This window comes from Panthera uncia, chromosome A2 (genome assembly GCF_023721935.1).
Source record: "Panthera uncia isolate 11264 chromosome A2, Puncia_PCG_1.0, whole genome shotgun sequence".
NCBI lineage: Eukaryota > Metazoa > Chordata > Mammalia > Carnivora > Felidae > Panthera > Panthera uncia.
The window spans coordinates 134,368,854-134,389,615 of NC_064816.1; the positions used below are offsets into that span (position 1 = coordinate 134,368,854).

The window sequence follows — 20,762 nt, forward strand, 5'->3', positions numbered from 1 at the left end:
ACATCATAAACATCAAGTATTATGACATGTATTTAATGTGATTAATACTTATTATGAAGGTAGTAAAATGTTCTGATAAATTACATATTTGAAAATTTTTGACGGAAGCGTCTTGAAAGAGCAGTGTCTTTCTGTAATTCTCAAAGAGGCACCATATGGGCTAGTGGTGGTCCTAATAACCCACAAGAGGGGTATTATAAATCAAAGCGTTTCCCAAATTTTATCAAGCACATATTTTCAATGGCTTCAAATGACAATAAAGCTTCAATATTAAGTCTCGTCCCCTTAGGCAAGCATTTAACTTTGTGAGACACATTTTCTCTTCTGTAAAATCAGTGACCGAACTAAATGATTGTTGTGGTCCTTTCCGCTCCACTGCTTTAAGATTCTCATTATGGAGCAGATATACCTATAGTTTGAGTAGCATGGATCCTTGAGAAATCTTCCAAAGGTATCCAAAAGATTGAAAAAACTTCTTTAAGCTAAAATCTCATTAACATAAATGGCAGGCAAAAATGTTACGGCAAAAGAGGTAAGAACACTAACTTTGAACATCTACAAGGGGCCAGACTTTACCCTCACATTTTCTCATTAACCTTTATAACTATCCTGCAAGTTACTGTTATCCTTATTTTATGGAGAAGTAGCTCATATGTTGTAAAATCAACCAAACTGCTTTTAGGGGAAGAACTTTTAGGGTCTCCTTTGTCAGGGACAAGGAAAACTGGACAACACAAATATAGATAATATCTGAAAGATGCCAAAAGAGATCTGGAAGATGTGAGTATTCAGTCTACTACCATGGTAACACCAGGGTGTTAACAAAGTACAGTTAAAGGGCCACGTCTGCCCAACACTTGTTTTTAAATATAAAGTTTCATTGGAACACAGTCATATCAGTTCATTTATGTATTGTGTATGGCTGATTTCACACTACAAAGGCAGAAATGAGAAGTCATGACCCCCTTTGGCCTACAAAGCCTGAAATATGTACTATCTAGCCCTTTATAGTAAAGGTTTGCTGATCCCTTGGTGAGCCATTCGCTTGTAATTATATTCTACCCATTCACCCCTAGATCTTACCACCACCATCTTCGTTATTGAAATGTCTCCTGGAAAGCTGATTGAGAGCCAATGCAGTGTGTGATTACACCCATCTTTACTCAAACTTACTGACATTTACTTTTCCAGCACTGCCACCAGCACAGATAACAGCCTAGCTCTTCAATCATACCCCCTTTATCATTCATTGCTATTATGAAGTCCAACAAAGTAATTATACTGAGCACTCAACACGTTTCCCTCACCCACCTAAGGTGCTAGTTCCCTAGTTCCCATTCCATCTGGGCACTCTTCCAGATTGCAGGTAGAATCAATGTGACATTCATATTTTCTAATTGACCACGTTGAACTCAATGTTGTGGTTAAAAAATTGCCATAACAGAAATGTCTCTATGTATTAGTATTGATCTCCGTATATTATTTTTGACAGGTGGGACTAAACCTTAGTCAACTCTGATCCATTTCAAATAGCATAGATGTTTTCTCAACTTCTAATTTTTTTTTAACGTTTATTCATCTTTGAGAGACAGAGAGAGAAAGAGCCTGAGCGGGGAAGGGGCAGAGAGAGAGAGACACAGAATCTGATGCAGGCTCCAGGCTCTGAGCTGTCAGCACAGAGCCCAGCACGGGGCTCAAACTCACGAACTGGGAGATCCTGACCTGAGCCGAAGTCGGATGCTCAACGACTGAGCCACCCAGGCACCCCTCTCAACTTCTATATACCCTACACATAATGCCTCCTTATTTCAAGGGCAGAATTTATTCCATATGCCAGGATATGAGAATAGTCCTGAAAAGTCAAGCAAGGGTTTAGTTTATATTTCTAAATGGAAATGTTTTTTCCCCAAGGAACAAAATGAAAAAGTTTTATTTATAATTGAATCATTTTATAACAACTTGAGATATAATTCACAACCTATGTAATTCACACAAAGTATACAATTCAGTGATTTTTAATATATTCACAGAGTTGTGATACCATTACCACAATCAACTCTACAACATTTGACCACCCTAAAAAGAAACCCCAAACTCATTAGCAGTCACTACCACTTTCCCCCAAACCCCCAGCCCTAGGCAGCTACTAATCTACTATTCTGGACAATTTCTTATAAATGAGATCATATCAAAATGTGGACTTTTGTGTCTGGTGTCTTTCACTTAGCATAATGTTTTCAAGGTTCAACCATATTGTAGCATGTATCAGAACTTCATTCCTTTTTTACTGCCAAGTAATATTCCATTGTATGGATATATCACATTTTGTTTATTCATTTATTAGTTGCTGAGCACTTGGCTTGTTTTGATTTTTTGCTATTTTGAATAATACTACCATAAACATTTGTTTACAAGTTTCTGTGTGGACATACGTTTTCATTTCTATGGGGTATGCACCTAAGAGTGACATTGCTGACTCCTATGGTAACTCTATGCTTAACCTTTTGAGGAACCACCAAACTGTCTTCCCAAGTGGCTGCACCACCAGCAGTTTATGAGAGTTCCAATTTCTCCACACCCCCACAAACACTTGCTATTATCTTTTTCATCATAATTATCCTAGTATGAAGTGGTATCTCATTGTATGTTTGACTTGCATTTCCCTGGTAGCTAATGGTGTTGAACATCCTTTCGTGTGCTTATTGGTTTTGTATATCTTCTTCGGAGAACTGTCAATTTACGCCCTTAGTCCACTTTTTAAGTTGGGTTCTTTGTCTACTTATTGAGTTATAGTAGTTCTTTACATATTCTAAATACAGTTTCCATGCCTACCTGATATATGATTTGCAAAAATTTTTCTTTCATTGTATGGGTTTTTTGTTTTTGTGATGGTATCCTTGGAAGCACAGAAGTTTTTAATTCTGATGATGCCCAATTTATCTACTTTTCTTTTTTGTTCTTTGTGTTTTTGGTTTCAATTATTTTGGAAACCATTGCTTAATCCAAGGGCATGAAGACTTACATCTATGATTTCTTCTAAAAGTTTTATAGCATTTGCTCCTACATTTAGGTCTTTGGTCCATTTTGAGTTAATTTTTGCATATACTGTGAGGTAGGGGTCCAACATCATTTTTTTGCATGTGGATATCTAATTGTTCCAGCACCTTTTGATGAAAAGACTATTTTCCTCTATTGAATTGTCTTAGCACCCTTTTCAAAAATCAACTGACCATAAATATGAGGATTATTTCTGGACTCTCAATCTATTCCTATTTTATTCTTTTTCATACTACTGTAAGTTTAATTATTTTTTCAGTATCATTTTTGTTTTCATTTATTGATAATTATACAGAAATACAATTCATTTTTGTATATTAATCTTGTGTCCTGCAACTTTGCTGAACTCAAGTATTAGTTCTATAATTTTCTTAAAGTCTTCTTTTGGATTTTCTATATATAAGATCATACCATCTCCAAATAGAGATAGTTTTACTTCTTCTTTCCAAATATGGATGTGTTTAATTTCATTTTCTTGCCTAATTGCCCTGGTTAGACCCTCCAGTACAAGTTGAGTAGAAGAGCCAAAAGCAAATATTACTGTCTTGTTTCTGATTTCAAGGGGAAATCCTTCAGCCTTTCATCATTAAATGTGATGCTAGCTATGGGTTTTTCATAGATGTTCTTTATCAGGTTAAAAAAAGTCAGTTCCTAGTTTATTGAGTCTTTCTATTATGAAAGGGTGTTAGATTTTGTTAAATGCTTTTTCTGTCTCTAACAAGGTGATCATGTGGATTTTCATTTAATCTTACCTATTTCCTTTTCCAAAAGCTCAAAAGAAAACTATAAGAAATGTTATTTACTAGATAAATCATAATTTTACCAAAAAGCCATAAAACAGAACTATTGCAAAGGTTCATAGGTAAGTAATCTAAAAGTGTCTAACTGACTCATTTGAAAAGTACAAAAATATAGCTGTGGAAAAATTTTTTTCTTACCAAAAAAGATAAAAGTTTATCTGCTGATGATAGGAAAATATATTCTTATAAGAAAAAAGGCTGCACAATAAATTAACATATAACACAATCATCACTTTTACATACACGTGAAAAAAATACATGTAGAATTATTAAACTTCTCTGGTAATTACTGGCATCTCCTTTTCCAAATGCTTTCATATTAAAATAGAGACTTATATTTTAAAAATATCATTACATTGACTGACTCAAAAAAAAAATCATGCTTTATATTTCAAAGTAGTACATTAGCAAGCATGTTTGTTGCACAAATGTTCAAAACGACGCTACATGGGAAGATAACAAGATATAATTCTCAGTTATGGTGTGATTATGCTCTGTGCTGAATATATAATGCCTTCTGCTTGAATTCGCTCCAAAATTGGTCCATAGATCTCCTTTGAAAAGGGCCCCATCAGGCCTTTAGCTTTAATTTCACCTAGAAGAAAATAAATCTGTAGTTACCACTTTAAAGGTGTTATGAAGGTTAGTTTCCACAGCAAGGGTCTCCAAACCATTAACAGGGAAAGGGGTTACCTGGAGACTGAAAGCACAGGGGGACTCAGGGACAGAGTCAGAGTGCATGCGTCTAACTGCATTAACTACTGCCAAAATGATCAGAGAATAAAGAGTAGTATGATAGGAAAGTAAACTTAACTTGTCTGCTTTATTTGCTGATTAAAAAAAAAAAAAAAGCATAACAACAACAGAATGAATTAAAACCAGTCTGATTATTTGGGCACAGGCTTCTCTGAGGGAGACTGAAAGAGCCTGTCTGAGTACTTTTCTTAAAGCCCATGATGACCTCATTCCTCATCACTTCTTCAACTTTGGTTCCTCAAGAACTAAGTAGGTAGTTTAGTTTGATATTAGCTGATATGCTATTGTAGATACATTTTCTCAGCATTTCACATTTATGTGCTTGATGTTTGTTATTCCCTTCACATACTCACAAGGGCCAAATGGGGGATTCTATTCAGAGGTAGTGCTTACTGAATGTATAGATGATCTTAAGGGGAGAGAAGACGGTTGAAATCTGAATTTGCTCAATCCAAAATATTGAGTACTGATAACATACTGAGACATGAAGAATAATAAAACATGGTCTATATTTTTTGAGGATATGAAAGTGAATCCCCTCTGCTATTTCAGTGTTAACTACCCCTAAAATATGAAAAACGAAGGAAAGGAAGAATTAATATTGCCTGGGGGGGGGGAACACATATGTGGTAGGATCTTTATGTATTATTTCACTTCAGCGTCACCAAAAACCTCTGAATTAGGGAAGACAATCCCCACTTTAAAGATGAGGGAGTGCTAGCTCAGAGACACTGAGTAACTTGCACCCCATGACTCTGCCACCTTATGATTGAACTCGGAGAGAAATAGGTGCTAACTCCAAAACCCGTGGCTTTTACTCACCACAACGTGATCTCCCAGTCAGCACTCAACTTCTGAGACGGCTCACTTTTAGTGAACTCCAGTGTCATACTCACGAGTAATTATTTGACATCCAGGCACCGAATGACTTAGAGATGATATGGAGACAGATTCAGTTCTCCAATGAAGGAACTTACCATCAAGCAACATCTTGGCTGCCATAGCAGTGGGTAACCCCACAGTTTTCGCCATGGCTGAAAAGCCATTGACGTCCCCATAAACCACAAGGTCAATGGTTTTATTTTCTAAATGTCCGGAAGGATGTCTGATTCCAAAACTGTCTCTCATCACAATCATATCTTTCTCTCCAGGGCCTTAAAATAAATATACAGACATTATTAAATGTCATTATCATTACACTCCAATACTGCATTTCATCTGCTCCTGCCCTTTTGCTCTCACAACTTTCTCCTCCCATCATATGCGGTCCTTAGACCATTATCTATGCTGCTTTTTAGTCCAAAGACCAAGTGAAAAACTCAAGAAACGATAACCCTGCCCACGTTCCTCTGGTCAGGCTGGTAGCACAGGAGCCCAGCTACAGATGTGAGGGCACTGCGATAGAACACCCACTCCTCACTCAAAAATGCTCCTTTAGCATTTCCCTAATGCATTAAAAGTGAAGCTAATATCTGTTCCTTTCCCATATTCCCCAAGTTCATTCCTAGTTGATAGCTCTCTGATTCTTCCCTCTGGAAAAAGAGCGTAAGCGCCCTTTCCCTCTTTGCATACTTCCTCCCACTACCGCTTGGCTCCAGCCTCCCATCCCATTCACTAGCCGTGCTGACTGCATCTGATGCTGCTGCTTCTGGGATGTGTAGCTAACACCCCAAGGCCTACCTACCATAGGAGAGTTTCCTGGCCAAATGCTTGGAGAGTGCATCCACCACAGACTCTGCTCGAGGGACTTGTTCATCCCCAAGTAAGCCCAACCTGAGAAGCACAAGAGGCAGCTGGGTTGGGACAAGTCCTACACATAATCTCACTTGGGAAGCAGAAGGGAGCTCTTTGGATCTTACCTTGAAAGGGAAGAACCACAAGATGACAACCCAAGCTATAGGACTCTCCTGAGTTGTAAATAACAATAACAACAGTAATGTTTTCATCTTCAGAATCATCCCCAGACTCCCCGGGGCAGTGCTCTCTGGAGCAGAACTGACACATTGTTAGTCTATGCTGTTGCAAAGCTTCTTATGAGATTAATTTACAGGTTAGTTTTCCCACATTAAGGAGACCAGCATAATATGCCACAGCTGTGTGAATGAGAGTTTTAAAGTGGGTTCCAGAAGACCAGGAGAATCTCCTTCTGGAGAGAAAAAAATATCCCCGCTTTCTTGGGAACTGAAAGTTCTCAAAGTAGTAGTGTTTCAAAATAAGTATTTTCCAAGTTATAATCGCCACTGAATTTCTCTTTTTATCTGCTTTTTATCCCCACATGAACTCAATACATGGCAATCTCTCTCTACAACAGGCCAACATTAGAGCAGCAAATTAGTCAAAGACAATGCAAAATGTCTGGTTTCATCTTGACCTCTCTTTGACTAGAAAGGACTAAGTAATCATTGATATTGAGATAATCCAGCATTTTGCTCTCTAAGTTGATTGGTGCATGCCTACCGTTCAGCAGCCTCCAGCTGGGTATTATCTCTTCCTAATTTCTTAAAGACAGCTTCCTTAAGCACATCATGCGTGGAGGAGCGTGAAATCCCAACAAGTTCACAAAGGAGTTCTTTCTGGTTATAAAAATAAAGACAGAATCCTAAATTCCTAATTAAAAAAAAATCAGCTGAGAAATTATCGTATTAAGACATTTGACCTCAAATGCACCTCAAATTTTAAATTAGAAAGGACTAGAAATAGTAAACAGTAACACATATATATGCATACACGTGTCTGCACACCCACACATGAATAAATTATATTCCTAAATAATATTTCAGCAATAAAAATAGGTCATAACATCAAATCAATAAAAAATAGATGGTACCATATTTCCCATCACATTCTCGCCTTTGCATATCCTCTCCATTACTTTTTTACCTGTTCTCCCTTACCCTCCAAGACCCATTTTGGCCAGGATCAAGTGAAAGGGGCTCATTGCTACAGTTGCCAGAAGCAACTGGAGTTCTTTTGTAGGTTCAAGAGATGAGAAAGACCTGGCAGATGATAAAACCTCAAAGCAAGAACACTTAAGCAGCAGTCATAGCTTTCTCTACTTTCTAAACAAGACTTTTTCCAGGATCTCAAGGAAAAAAGTTGTAATTTCGACTAGGAATCAACAAACTGGTTCACCACCTGGTTTTTTCAAGAAAAAATTTTATTGGAAGATACCCATGTTCATTTGTCTATGTATTTGTGTATGGAGGAATTGAGTATGTATGGCCCATAATGCCTAATATATTTACAATCTGGCCCTTTACCAAAAAAAAAACCCCAAAAAACCAAAAAACAAAAACAAAAACAAAAACACCTCACCAGCCCCTATTCTAAGCTATAGCTACCAAACTACTGATCCATCCCCCCTTACTGTGAGAAGTGAGATGATTCATTTTCAGAAACACCAAATAAAAGCAGTTGCTGAATAGTTAACAATAGGTTTACAACCTATTGGAAATATGTATGAACCACCCCCCTGAAATGGAGTCTCAAACGCTTAGACACTTCAATTCCTGATTATTCTCCCCGCTCCGTTTCGTGGACTTAACTTTGCGGGCTTTGCAATTAGCATGCACCCAAGAACTGAGGTCTCTGCATCACCTCAAGGAATGTAAGGCAAAGCCTTACATGGGCATAGGAGGCTTCCAGGTAAGGCTGTAACCTCTGTAGTGCTCAGCCAATGAGGAACCAGGGGAGGGACTTGCACACTAGGAGATAAATTGTCCGCCCTGACTTGCCCCGAGTGTGCCTGTCCATCAGACACCCAGTCTTGCAAGAACGTTGATTAAAGCCTCGTTTCACTGTGCTCCGAGTCTTTGCGTCCTTCCTTTGATTGGGTCGGTGGACTTACTTCTCACAAGTACCAACCCTCCCAATCCAACGGCCTCAGTCTTGGAATTCACTGTGTATATATTTACTCACTCCTGTCCAACACATACATTTATGAAAGGTAAGAAAGATTTGGAAGGCTTTCAGATAACATAGAAAACTGAATCTAAAGCAATAGCTAGCAAGAATACCAAAGTTAGCAATACTGATCCTCTTCTCCTTATGATAAATTTCTGGCATTTTCTACTGGAATGTGGGCACATTTGTTCAAGTTGGATAACCAACTGGTAACACCTGGCAGTTAGTGGAAACGCTACTTTACATGCAATTCCAAGCCTTCAGAGTCCCTTCCGACATTGAGACTCTGAGATTTTAATGCAACACAGATTTGGACATAAATTCATAATTGAAAACTCAAATTACTCATGGTTAAAAATGATCAAATGATAGAACTGATGGGATTTGGGGGTGGAGAGTCTAGTTCTGTGACACCACCAGTAGCTCTCCCAGTTTATCAGTTCCAGGAGGCCCAAGTTTAACTCCTGTCACTGGGTCACCAGTTAGACAAGTGGTAGAGCCCAGAGCCCAAATCCACCTCTTCTCAGGGTGGAAGGAGCAATCAAGTAGTACAAGTGGCTGGAAGAAATAAGCCCAGTGGGTCAGGCCCATGATCTCTCCATTCTTCCATAACAGGGGAAGAAAAGAGGGTCTGGGGTCATGGTTCATCTTCCTGCACATAAGCCACAGAATGGGTAATTTTGCTGGTCCAAACCAAAGTTCAAATCTGACCATTTCTGAAGAACAGCAAACAGCATATAACTCTGGAGTCACTCACCCAGGTGAGAGGGTTGGCCTCAGGTCGAAGGGCAGGAAATGGATCTCTGTTTATGAGACCCAGTTTTACAAATCCATTCAAAGCTTTGGCATAACCCTATAAAAAGAATTATGAAGTAGTAAATGAAATTTTTCCTTTCAAAGAAAAAAATTAAAAAGCTTTTTTGAAAAGAGGGATCTGTCTTTGTAATTCACTTAGAAAACAGGCTTAAAGTATTCATCTGAATTGCCCGTATATGGATGCAAATACCTTCAGGTTCAGAGGGGAATCAAGAGTATTCACAGCAATTCTGCTGGTTTACATAACAGACCTTGAAAGACTTTGGTCTTTACTTCTGTTTCTAGGTAACAAGGGAGGGGTATTTTCTGGCAGCAGAGGGGCAAATTTCCTCCTGTGTTATGTGCTTTCAGTTCAGCAGAATCGTATTTAATAGAACGGTTCCCTCTCTTATAATGAAAGAAGGAGCTTGTAAGAATATTATCACCCAAAAGCAGATAATCCATTCTACTGATTAAGAGCCACTATCCTAATGGATATAGGTAGCAGGAAGAGAGGTAGGAATCAGAGAGCTTCTTCTGAAATCACACCAATGTGGGGGAGGGGTGTCAAGAAGGAGCTGAGATCCCTTGGGAAGGTGACAGCAAGCTGGCTCTGCGAGGATAAGCAGGTAACAGGCAGGTTCAGGAGAGTAGCCAAAGCCTCCCTGTCATACTCAGATGATAGTGTCTCATATCCAATACTGGAAAGAATATTCAGGTTACTGAAGGGCTGCTGGCATTGCCCTGAATGGTGACCCTCATGGATGTGGACACTGCAACATCTTCCATCTTCTGGGGTTCTGTGGGAACAGCCATTATCCATACACATCCTTGAGAGCTTTATTCATTATTAAAACTCTTACAATTCTCTGTTCCTGGGTCTTCATGTTGCCAAGAGACTATATCTAAAGCTATCAGAAAATCCTAATTCCCGGACCCCCCAAAATGTGACCACTCATATTCCTGGAACAAAATAAAGAAAACAGAATCAAGAAATCTGCCAGTACTGAGGATGTTATGACTTCATTTCAGACTAGAGTTTCTGCTGTGTTTACAGGCTTGTGGAACGAACACCCATGGTTCCTAGACCATAGGTTGCTATCAGCCACATCTCATTTGATTCCTGGTCAGTGAGGACATCACATTCAGAGGAGTACAGGCACCTGCCCTCCACGAGCATACAATCTATTTCAGGAGATAAGAAAAATGTACATAAAAACCTAACTAAAAGTGCTGAGACACAAGTGCTCGGTGCCAATAAATGTAAAGGAAGCTCTAACGAGTAAGAAATGCAGTGACTGTCTCTCTTTAAGAATAAACAGGAGTTAGACACGGAGACACAAGGCAAACCAGAAGCCACACTTCATGTGCCAACACTGTGCAAACAACCTCTGCTCTTACGTGAACTTTGTTCACACAGAAATAATACCACCCATGTTCACCGATTCCTGATGCCTTCCCCATGTGAGGAAGGGGGACAGGAAAAGTCCTGGATGAGGGAGCTGTGATCTTTAATAACATGATTTGGAAAGCATCACTGAGAAAAGTCCTAAAGGAGCTGAAGGAGAGTGTGCAGATCTCTGGGAGAGCAGGTTCTGGGCAAAAGTAACAGCCAGTGAACAGTAAGAGCAAGGAGAAAGTGTGCACAAAAATGGACGCGTGTGCCTTCCATCTTCCAGAGAAAAGATTAGTGAGTGGTGGATCACACACACAAGACGAATCCCGTCTCTGCCCTCACCAGGAAATCTCACAGGGCACCGAGACCTGGAATCAGATTTCTGATTTTCAGAGAGGTACGTATGTTAGGGATGCTGGTTGGAGTGGGCTGAATAGCGTCTCCCTCACAATTCACATCCACCCAGAACCTCAGAGTATGAGCTTTTTGGGATATTTGCAGATATAGTCAGTTAAAGATCTCAAGATGAAACTAATCTACATTTAAGGTGGATCCTAAATCCAATGAATGGTGTCCCTACAAGATGAAGAGAGGACACAGTGACACAAACAGGAGGTGATATGAAGACCGAGGCAGAGACTGGACCAAGAATTGCAGGCGGCCACCAGAAGTGAGGACAGGGGCATGGGACAGTTTCTCCCTCAAAACCTCCAGAAGGTACCAACCCTGCCCACACTTTGATTTCAGGCTTCTTACCTCAAGAAAGGTGAGAGAGTCAATTTCTGTTGTTCTAAGCTACCTGGTTTGTAGCCATTCGTTAAAACAGCCCTAGGAAACTGTTAACACTGATTGTCTTAATCTGGTCATATGTGCCACTACTCTTGTTATTAATACATAAGTGTGTGGTGGGCATTTGTGTTTATGCTCCCAGAATCTACATGCCATTCTGTGCTAAAAAACATTTCAGATTTACTTTGTGGAAAGTGGCGATGACTACATCTTCAGCTTTAGGGAAGTGAAGCAAAGGCAAAGGCTGATGGGTATATTTTATCCCAGTGACTTCAGGGGCTGAGACAAAAATGGTATTTTTAGCTATGAAGATATGCTTTTTAATTCCTACTGGATTTGAACCAAAAATGCTGGGGATGCTGCCACCACCCTGCCACTGTGTGGAGCCTGGAACTGCGGCCAGCACATACGGGAAGAGCTGAGAGGTGAAGAGAAACCGAGTCCCCATAAGGTCACTGGGCCCCAAATCTTGCTACACCTTAAGGTGACCCTTCACCTGTCCCCCTGCCAAACTCCCCATGAATCAAAAATTCTTTCTTAGCTCAGGCCATTTTGAATAGTCTCCTAAAACATTTAGTCAAAAGAATCCTGAGAAAACAGATTCCAGCCTGGCCTACTGTCTTAATTATTTTGATGACTAAGAAACATTACGTGTACACTTCACTTACCTAAAAACAGGCAACAGGTTTCATCTCCAATAGAGCTGCTTACCTTGTATCTCAGTGTCCCCCGCAGCAGAGTGTGCGCAGATGGGATGCCGTAAATCTCAGCATATTTCGTACTGTCTCTGTTAGGATAGCCTTCCAAATTTAATCCGGGGAAATAATCCATGGGGGTCACTGCATCAAGAAAGGAGATGCCCCCTGCGACATTCACAACCTGAAGAACATTGAAAGGGCACGGATGGGGTTACAATATTGTGCTCCCTGTGGACTCATCTGCATTATTTTCTTAAAAAATAAAATCAAAGTTTTAAAAGAAAGCAGTAGAGGATTTGAAAAAAAAAATTTTTTTAATGAAACTACCATAATTGACATCTCATACCTAAGCTATTGAACTAATATAGTCCAAAAGGCCATCATTCTCCCAAGCTTTAAAATCCAGCTTAAGGGGCTCCTGGGTGGCTCAGTCAGTTGAGCGTGGGATTTCGCCTCAGGTCGTGATCTCATCGTTCGTGAGTTTCAGCCCCAAGTCGGGTCCTGGGTTGACAGCTCAGAGCCTGGAGCCTGCTTGGGATTCTGTGTCTCCCTCTCTCTCTGCCCCTCCCCCATTCATGTGCGCTCTCACTCTGTCTCTCAAAAATAAACAAACATTTAAAAAAATAAAATAAAATCCGACTTAAATCTGGATAAGATGGCACTGAAGAGCGCCCCGTTAGGGTTTCGGTGAGCTGAGAGCAATGGAAATTTTAAAGGGCTGTGCTCCAGCTCGGTGTTACACCTAAGTGATCAATCACTGGGTTCTACTTCTGAAACCAATATACACTTTCTGTTAACTAACTTGACTATCAACAAATAAATTTTAAAAAATAAAAATAAACCAACCATAAAACACAAAAACTAAAAATAAATAAATGGCTATGCTCCAATGACAACAGCGATATTTTCACTTCGTTCTTCACTTACATCCCCCTTTGAACGCCGAGCATCGGGCACCAGTCCTGTGCATTTCTGTCACTGCTAGCGCTAACGGGGGACCTACCATGTACGTGCTGGGATCACACTCCTTGTGGAGGGAAGGAGAGTGATGAAGAAGTTGCAATTTCTGTCTCCATTCCCTCGGTTCATGAACACACATTTACTGAATGGCCACCAAGTGCCAGCAGTGGCGCTAGAACGACCACAAGGAGCTCACAGCCTAGACAAGTCAACCAGCGGCGCTAGAACGACCATAAGGAGCTCACAGCCTAGACAAGTCAACCTATGGGTGTGCACTGGGGACTGGGAACAGGAGAGAAGTCCGCTTACAAGAGAGACGACGTGTGAACAGACAGCGAAACCCACAGAAGTGCCACCCCCTGGTCTTACTGCTGCTGAGAATTAAGTCGATTCCCAAGCTCTTCTGATTTCACTCTAAAATCCTCTTACCCACCCCCTCCCCCATCACACACCCAAAATGCACTCATGCAGGTTTTTCCCTTTGACTGTGACGAAACGACTAAAGTTTTCTTTCGGCTTGCGAGGTTTATGATCATCCCTGAGATGATGGAAGACATCCCGGAGGGATCAAATCAGGGCTGGGGGTGGGAGGGTGGGGGGTGGGGAGGGGGTCGTTGCTGCCGGAACTGGGTTCATCCCCTTGCACCACTGGAAACGGCTTCCCACCACGGGTCTGCGGCTGCACAAAACCACCCCAAAGAGTCTTCTGCTAAGATCCCTGGAGTTTATTTGTAGATGGGTTCTGCACGTGCCTTGGTCTGAGAGAAAAAACGGAAATGTGTGTGTGGGTAGCCAAAGGCCCAGAAGAAACGGGCGATGCTGACTGGCGTCAGGCCTGGAGGCATCCCTGCAGTTAAAAGTCTTGGGTTTGCAGAGCACCAAGCACCAAGCACCACTAAAATTCCAAGAGTGACAGGCTGAGCGAGGTGAGGAAAGCTTCTCATTTACTTTCCTTAGGAAACTCCTCTGGACAGTAAACATTTCCAGAGGGACCAATTCTGTACCGTTGCCTTCAAACAGATTTTTTTTCTATCAGAATTGTAAATTTAAAAGAAATCTAATAAGAAAGCAAACGTTAACCTTTAGGGTCTCCACACACATCTCACTTCTATGACTTACAGCAATTCTAACGTTTTGTTTGCTTGTTTGAAGGTGAGGAAATTGTTTTAAAGAAAAAGACAATAAAAACTACTATACTCCAGCACTTTACTAATCAGAAGTCAGTCAGCTGCTTCATAAGTTTATCAGGAGATCCTCGGAAGAAAATAAGGAAATATCAGCTGAATAATAATGATTCATTTAGAGAGATTGAAAACTGCCAAAACTACCTGATCCAAAAAATTACTGGGTAATCATGTGTCCTGTGATATTCATACAGAGTCGTATGTCTAGTGGCATATCATGGGGTTCATTAATATGCCCTATCCTGTTTAATATTTTATTAATGGCCTGGATAAAGAATGACATATTTATCTATTTGGCAGAGAATATGCATTTTTGCCTGACTCAACAACGCACACACCCAGCACCTACTGCCAACAGAAACAGTGGCTCCTTACCCATGGCTGCCACAGACTGCCCTAAATCCAGCCCTTCCCACACACGCAGCCACACCCACACATCTCCAAACCACTGACCGACAATAAGCTTGATTGCTAAACTGACTAGACACCTAAACACAGGAACTACACAGACAGTTCATTTATTCAGGACCTGCTTTGTGCTAAGTGCCTTATATACATTACCTTCAATTCATGCAATAATCCATTGTTCAGAGGTGGAAACTGGGACTGAGAGTCACCCAGAGGCAGTTTGGAGCCCAGGTCTATCTGACTCCAACGTCTACGTCCTTTCTACTACACCACACTGTCCCCTTAATTGAACTTATCTGTGGATCACTATTTTGAGAAGGCTACCGATTGACACGGTGTAGCCTTCCACATTATGGCACCAGTGATACACCCGCAAACTGCATTCAAAATGGCTGGAGGCAATGAAGAGCTGTGGCTCTTCCTACAAAGGAGGGTTGGGTGCCGCAGTCCAGGTAGGGGCAAGCAAGCAACGGGAAGAAAGCTACAAAACCTACCTCAGAGCTGAGTTTTCAGAGTAAGCATGATCTGGAGAATATCTGTTTCACTGCAAGTAGTTTAGAAGAGGAGGCTGAAGGAGATGATGCCATATCATCCTCAGGTCCCACCAATGTCCCACCACCCATAGACAAAACAGAACTAAGAGAAGACATAGCCACTGTCTTCCAGATATGTAGAAGGGAATCATATTTGTTAGAAATAGGATTAGAAAGGGGCTCCTGAGTGGCTCAGTCAGTTAAGCATCCAACTTCAGCTCAGGTCATGATCTCATGGTTTGTGGGTTCCAGCCCCATGTCAGGCTCTGTGCTGACAGCTCAGAGCCTGGAGCCTGCTTCGGATCCTGTGTCTCCCTCTCTCTCTTCCCCTTCCCCACTCTCTCTCTCTCTCTCTCTCTAAAAAATAAATAAACCTTAAAAAAAAAAAAGAAATAGGATTAGAAGTTAGAAGTTAAGAATGGTGCCAGTGGCTGGAAATTCTGCAAGGATGTGGAACAATGAGATATGTCCTATTTCATAGGCCACTGCCTGAGTTGCTGGAAAAGTTTAAGGCTTCAACTTTTAAGCAGAAGCCAGAGAGGTCACCTGACCCTCCATTATGATTCCCTGAATTATATAAGGCCTGCTCCGTGGGGGCTGTGAGAGTGGTGGAGGGGATGGAGGGACAAGAATATAAGAGAGGCTTTAAGAAGTTTAACAATCTGGGTTGGGAGACAGACAGATACACTTGAATTACTGAGTGAATAATACAGCATCCGGAAAATTCTTACACAGACAAAGTGTGGGAGTCTGGACAAAAGAAGAGTGAATGGGGGTTGGAGTGGTCAGGAAAAGCTGTCTCCACAAGAGGAAACTTGAGCGGGACCTTGAAAAAAGTATCATTTTTAGCAAAGAAAAGAAAGCCCTCATGTTTTCTCTTGGCTTCCTCCACAGTGTCAGGGAGATGCAAAAGCATTCCTTTTTTACAAAAGAAGTTGAGGATGAAAAGGAAAAACTTCAAATTCAATATGTACAACTTCTGCTGCCTGGAAATAACCTCTTGCTTTTCCTGAGCACCTACCACGATCAATTTCTTTATGCAGCTAACTTTTACGCCTTGCCTGAGAACGTGCGTTAGGCAGATTGCCGTCTCTTTGGCCTCAGTGAGCCCTACTGCAAGTACCCTACACGGCTGCTATGATTCTGCTTGGCTTCAGACAAGCAGCCCAAAGATCGGAGAGATTCGGGGATGGTTCTAGTGCCACCAGCTGGCAAAGTGCAGAGCGAGAGCACAGAGCCAGGCCCACTACCATCAAAGCCCCGGCTCTTTCTCTCACACAGGCTCTGCTCACCCGTCCATGGTCACCTTTTCAGTTATATGGCCTCCTGAAAACAAGCATTTGCCCAATGGAAGCAAGAATTTTCCCTGCATCCACATGTTAGTGTAAACCAAACATGGCCTGGTCTCTTTTCCAGGACAGCAGGTGGTGGAAGGAGCCGCTAAATGCCACAGGAGGCAGGCGGAGGCATATAAGGATGTGCTCAGCAGAACAGCAGACTGTTTTGGGCCCGGACCTTCATGATTCTCAGGACTGGAGAGCTAGATGAGACATCAGTGGCCACATTACCATTAGGAGGCTGATGCCTGATGGACCTTGACAACTGCCTGGACTTTGGTGGCACTGTGAGGGAAGTCGGCACTTGGACCAAAACACATGGGTCCTGTTTCATATCGCGAAACACGTGCATGTATCTTTCTAGCATCAAAGTGTCCTGCTTGTTTGGGACTGTTTTCAGTGCAGCTATGATCCTCTGGTCACCAAACCGGCTCTTCTCAAATTCGGCTGCACGTTAGAATCACTTGGGGAGTCTTTGAAGATCCCCAAACCCAGGCAAATCAGCATCTCTAGGGATGCGCCCAGGCATCAATATTTTTCAAACCGCTCTGTTGATTTCCAATGCACACCTAAGGTTGCGATGTATACTCTGTACATCATAGGCACAGAGGACAACAACTGATAATAACGTTCACTTTGTGTCTTGAGAAATTCTTTCAATTTACTCCTTTGTACACAAAATATGTTTAAATCAGATACACTGGGGATTCAGAAAACTGCTGCTTGAAGAATCTCTGTAAGACACACAGCTGGTGACATAATTCACCACCCCCTGCAGGGCTGGAGCCAGGGACAAGGAGGTGCCTAGATCACAAAAGTTAAGGAGAAACCCTCAGTCTAGTCACATGTGCTCTTTGCAAGACTCGTTCCTTATAGCTAGGGCATGAACTATGAAGGCAGACAAGTGCAATACGGGCACTGGCTGTGCCCCTTGCAGTCTCTTAGACTGTGGCTGAGTTAGCTATGCTTCTTATGCCACCCACTAGGATGGTCATAAGAATCAAGTGAGGTTGGCGCTCAGCACAGTTAGGCTGACGGCGTCCCTGCCCGGCTGGCACCTGCTCATCCTTCAAGGCCGAGCACATCTTGTCTTCTCTGCTAACTTTCTTCTTCCCCGTCCTCACCAAGGTCAAATCAACTGCCCTCTCATCTGCACACCCTAGAACTTCTCCCACCTGATCTTAGCCACTTATCCTACTGTCTGTCTTACCTGCCATGAGGCAATCTGGTAAAAGATCTGGGTTTGACACTGAACTTGGAGAGCTCTTCCATTCTGGCACAAAACAGCTGGGAAAGAAAGTTAGTTTCTTTCCCTGACCCACCAAACCCTCCATTCTAGCTGTGAGTCCTCCGAGGTCAAGAACTTCACTCAGTGGGATAACCTTTGGTGCCTTGCACACAGTAGTGACTCAGCACATATTTAGGACTCGGTAAATGTCTTTCCTACTGAAAGAAATCACAAGGTGACCCGTTTTTATACGTGCAGAGAAGTTGAGAAGTGAGTTTTCAAATTACAGAAACACCTTGCAAGAGGGTGAAGAGGAAAGAATGAGCACAGGCTTCACGGGGAACCGCAAGTAGACCACACTGAGTGGAACAGAAAATACCCACTGGGAAACACTGGTGGAGGAGGGAATGGAGGACGCGCAGCCACTGTCAAAGGGCCTGTATCAGGGAGAAAGACTTTGGACTTCGTGAGACGGTCACTGTAGGTTCATATCTCTAAAGCTTTGCTGATAATCCTTCACCTTTCCGTTGAGCAGGTAGGTGGCGGGCTGCATTATGTTCATCAAAACTCCCACTGGACTCCAGCTGAATCTGTATCTCAGAGGGTTGTCCGAGTGTTCCGGGGCTGGAAGCCCGCCACAGTAGGAAATATAAGATTCAATCTGTAACGTAAGGGAACAATAAATTGAAGAGGATTAATATTAAGTAAGGTAGATTGATGTATCTAAGTAATTAAATGAACACGATGACAAAAACTGGGCAAATGAGGTAAACTTGCTGGATTTTTTTTCCCTTAAAGTTACAAAGGCTTTCAAAAGCACATTCTTAGAGCCAAACATTGTTTGATCAAGTCAGTTACATTTTATGTATTCATTTTTAAAATCCACGGGAGACTGTGACCAACAGTTTGCTAATTAAAAATCCAACTATTAGTTCAATTCTGCTTGGTCAGTTCCTCCTGACTTTTGTGTTCAAATGACATATTTGATTATAATTTGATTATATATTTTAAAATATACAAGTATAATTAATTAGTATTAATATATAATGAATATAAAATATAATCTTTATATAATAGATAATTATAATTTGATTCTACATTTGACTACATACATATTAAATATATAACCTAAAGCATTTAATCTGACTCGTCACATTTTCATACCCAATAGTTCTTTCTCATGTGTAAAAGATACTTCATAAACCAAAAGTTTGACAATAATCCAAAGAATTTTTCCCACTTTTAAAAGTCAAACATTATTATAGAATCTCCAAAGTAGTCTAAAACCTTTCATTAAACCAAAATATTATGGTAGCATCTATTTCTCTAAAAATCAGTTGTTTAAGCCTTGAACATTGTTATATCACACAGATATTTCTGAAGTTACAGGATTTTACTTGAAATTTCAAGTCAAAGTATGAGTTAGAATATAATAGCTTCCTTAATCAAAATTACAAAAAGATTATTTCTGTACACAAAAATCGGGACCTTTTAATATTTTCCTAAATGGACCTTTGGGTGTAAACTGGGCTCACCGTGGCTCCCACTTCCTTGGCCTTATCTATGGTTTCCATTGCCAACATATGATCAAGACCAGGGTCCAGTCCCAGTTCGCCAATAACAGTGATGCCAGCGTCTTCCACACTACAACAGGCAGAAAGAGGAAGAAGAAAAGTTGGCTACAAAATAAAAACAATGCCATGGAACTACTTTGTTGAAAATGACTAGAACTTACCTCTTTTCTAATTCTTTTAGTTCCGGTGTGATGTAGCTTGCGGTGATCATGTTAACTTTGCTTGTGATGCATGCCTTGGCCACAAGAGGATGCAATGCATAAGGCAACAAGCTTAAAAACAGAGAGAAACTATCAGAAACTTTCCCAAGCCTACCTTCCAATATGTCTTGAACGGCACTGAAGCTACCACTCTGATTAACTTATTCTCTCCAAGATGACCAGTGACTCCTCAAGAACTACAGAATAAATTCATCCTATTATCCCATTTAAAACCCTCCACAATTGACCCTCACCTAACCTTTCCATTATTCTCCCTCAATCTGGTTCATAAACCAAATACGGTAACCATATATGGTAACCAAAGAAGTTATTGTAATTCTGTAGTACTCACAGTCCGTACTTTTCTAGCTATGAAACTTTACTCTCACTATACCTTCTACTTGGAATATTACATCCACCCACTCACCTCCATCCAGGCCATACCCTCCATAAAGAAATGTCTGAAAAGGTATCTTCTCCAAGAAACTCTCTCAGATTCCCCCAAAGCCAGATCTCCTTCTTCTGCATTCATTCAGCTATTTGTTTTTGTTTTGGGTTTTTTTTTTTTTTTTGTAACATTTAATGGGATTTGTTCCATTCATCTTTATAGTTCTATGATTTTCTGTCTTGGATCCCCTACTAAAAGATAAGGTTGCTTTTCTTTTTCCTCCACATTTCCCAAATGGCCATCAGGTTAGGTTAAACTAAGTCAAAGTGACCCATATGTTACATTACAGAATAGAATCTAGGAAGGTCCAAAGGAGGAAACAAGCTTTAATGGCATTGACTGGTGTAAAGGCTATCAAAATGGCTAGAAGTCTATATGCTAGGCAAAAAATGAAACTGTGCTCAAAACTCAACTTCAATCAGGTTTTTTAAAAAATTGGCTTTGGTGTTTTAATTTGGCACTGGGACCACACAATCACAAAAAATAAAATAAATTTCCATAAATGTTAATATAAATGAACATAGTCATATTCTATCCAAGGAATAATAAAACATCCTGTCAACTGCATAATAATAGTCAAGTTCTACTAGCTTATTGCCTATTTGCTGAAGCAATCTACATAGTACAATGAAAATGTAAGTACAAACTTATAAACATTATCGCACTACATCACTGTACTTGACAAATTCATCCTGC

At 40.9% G+C, this 20,762-nt stretch overlaps 1 protein-coding gene across 2 annotated transcripts in view; it reads right to left on the reverse strand.

Annotated features, from left to right (window-relative positions):
• Positions 1-3,150: 3,150 nt before the first annotated feature.
• AASS (aminoadipate-semialdehyde synthase) overlaps positions 3,151-20,762 on the reverse strand; it is a 62,045-nt gene continuing 44,433 nt past the window's right edge. For both annotated transcript variants that reach the window (XM_049641740.1, XM_049641741.1), the window contains 9 exons: positions 19,580-19,690; positions 19,380-19,488; positions 18,365-18,505; positions 12,208-12,375; positions 9,274-9,369; positions 7,071-7,186; positions 6,298-6,386; positions 5,591-5,767; positions 3,151-4,452 (listed from right to left, as the gene is read on the reverse strand). In XM_049641740.1, coding sequence (XP_049497697.1) covers positions 4,334-4,452; positions 5,591-5,767; positions 6,298-6,386; positions 7,071-7,186; positions 9,274-9,369; positions 12,208-12,375; positions 18,365-18,505; positions 19,380-19,488; positions 19,580-19,690 — 1,126 coding nt within the window. In that variant the 3' untranslated portion in view covers positions 3,151-4,333. The remainder of the gene's footprint in view (positions 4,453-5,590; positions 5,768-6,297; positions 6,387-7,070; positions 7,187-9,273; positions 9,370-12,207; positions 12,376-18,364; positions 18,506-19,379; positions 19,489-19,579; positions 19,691-20,762) is intronic.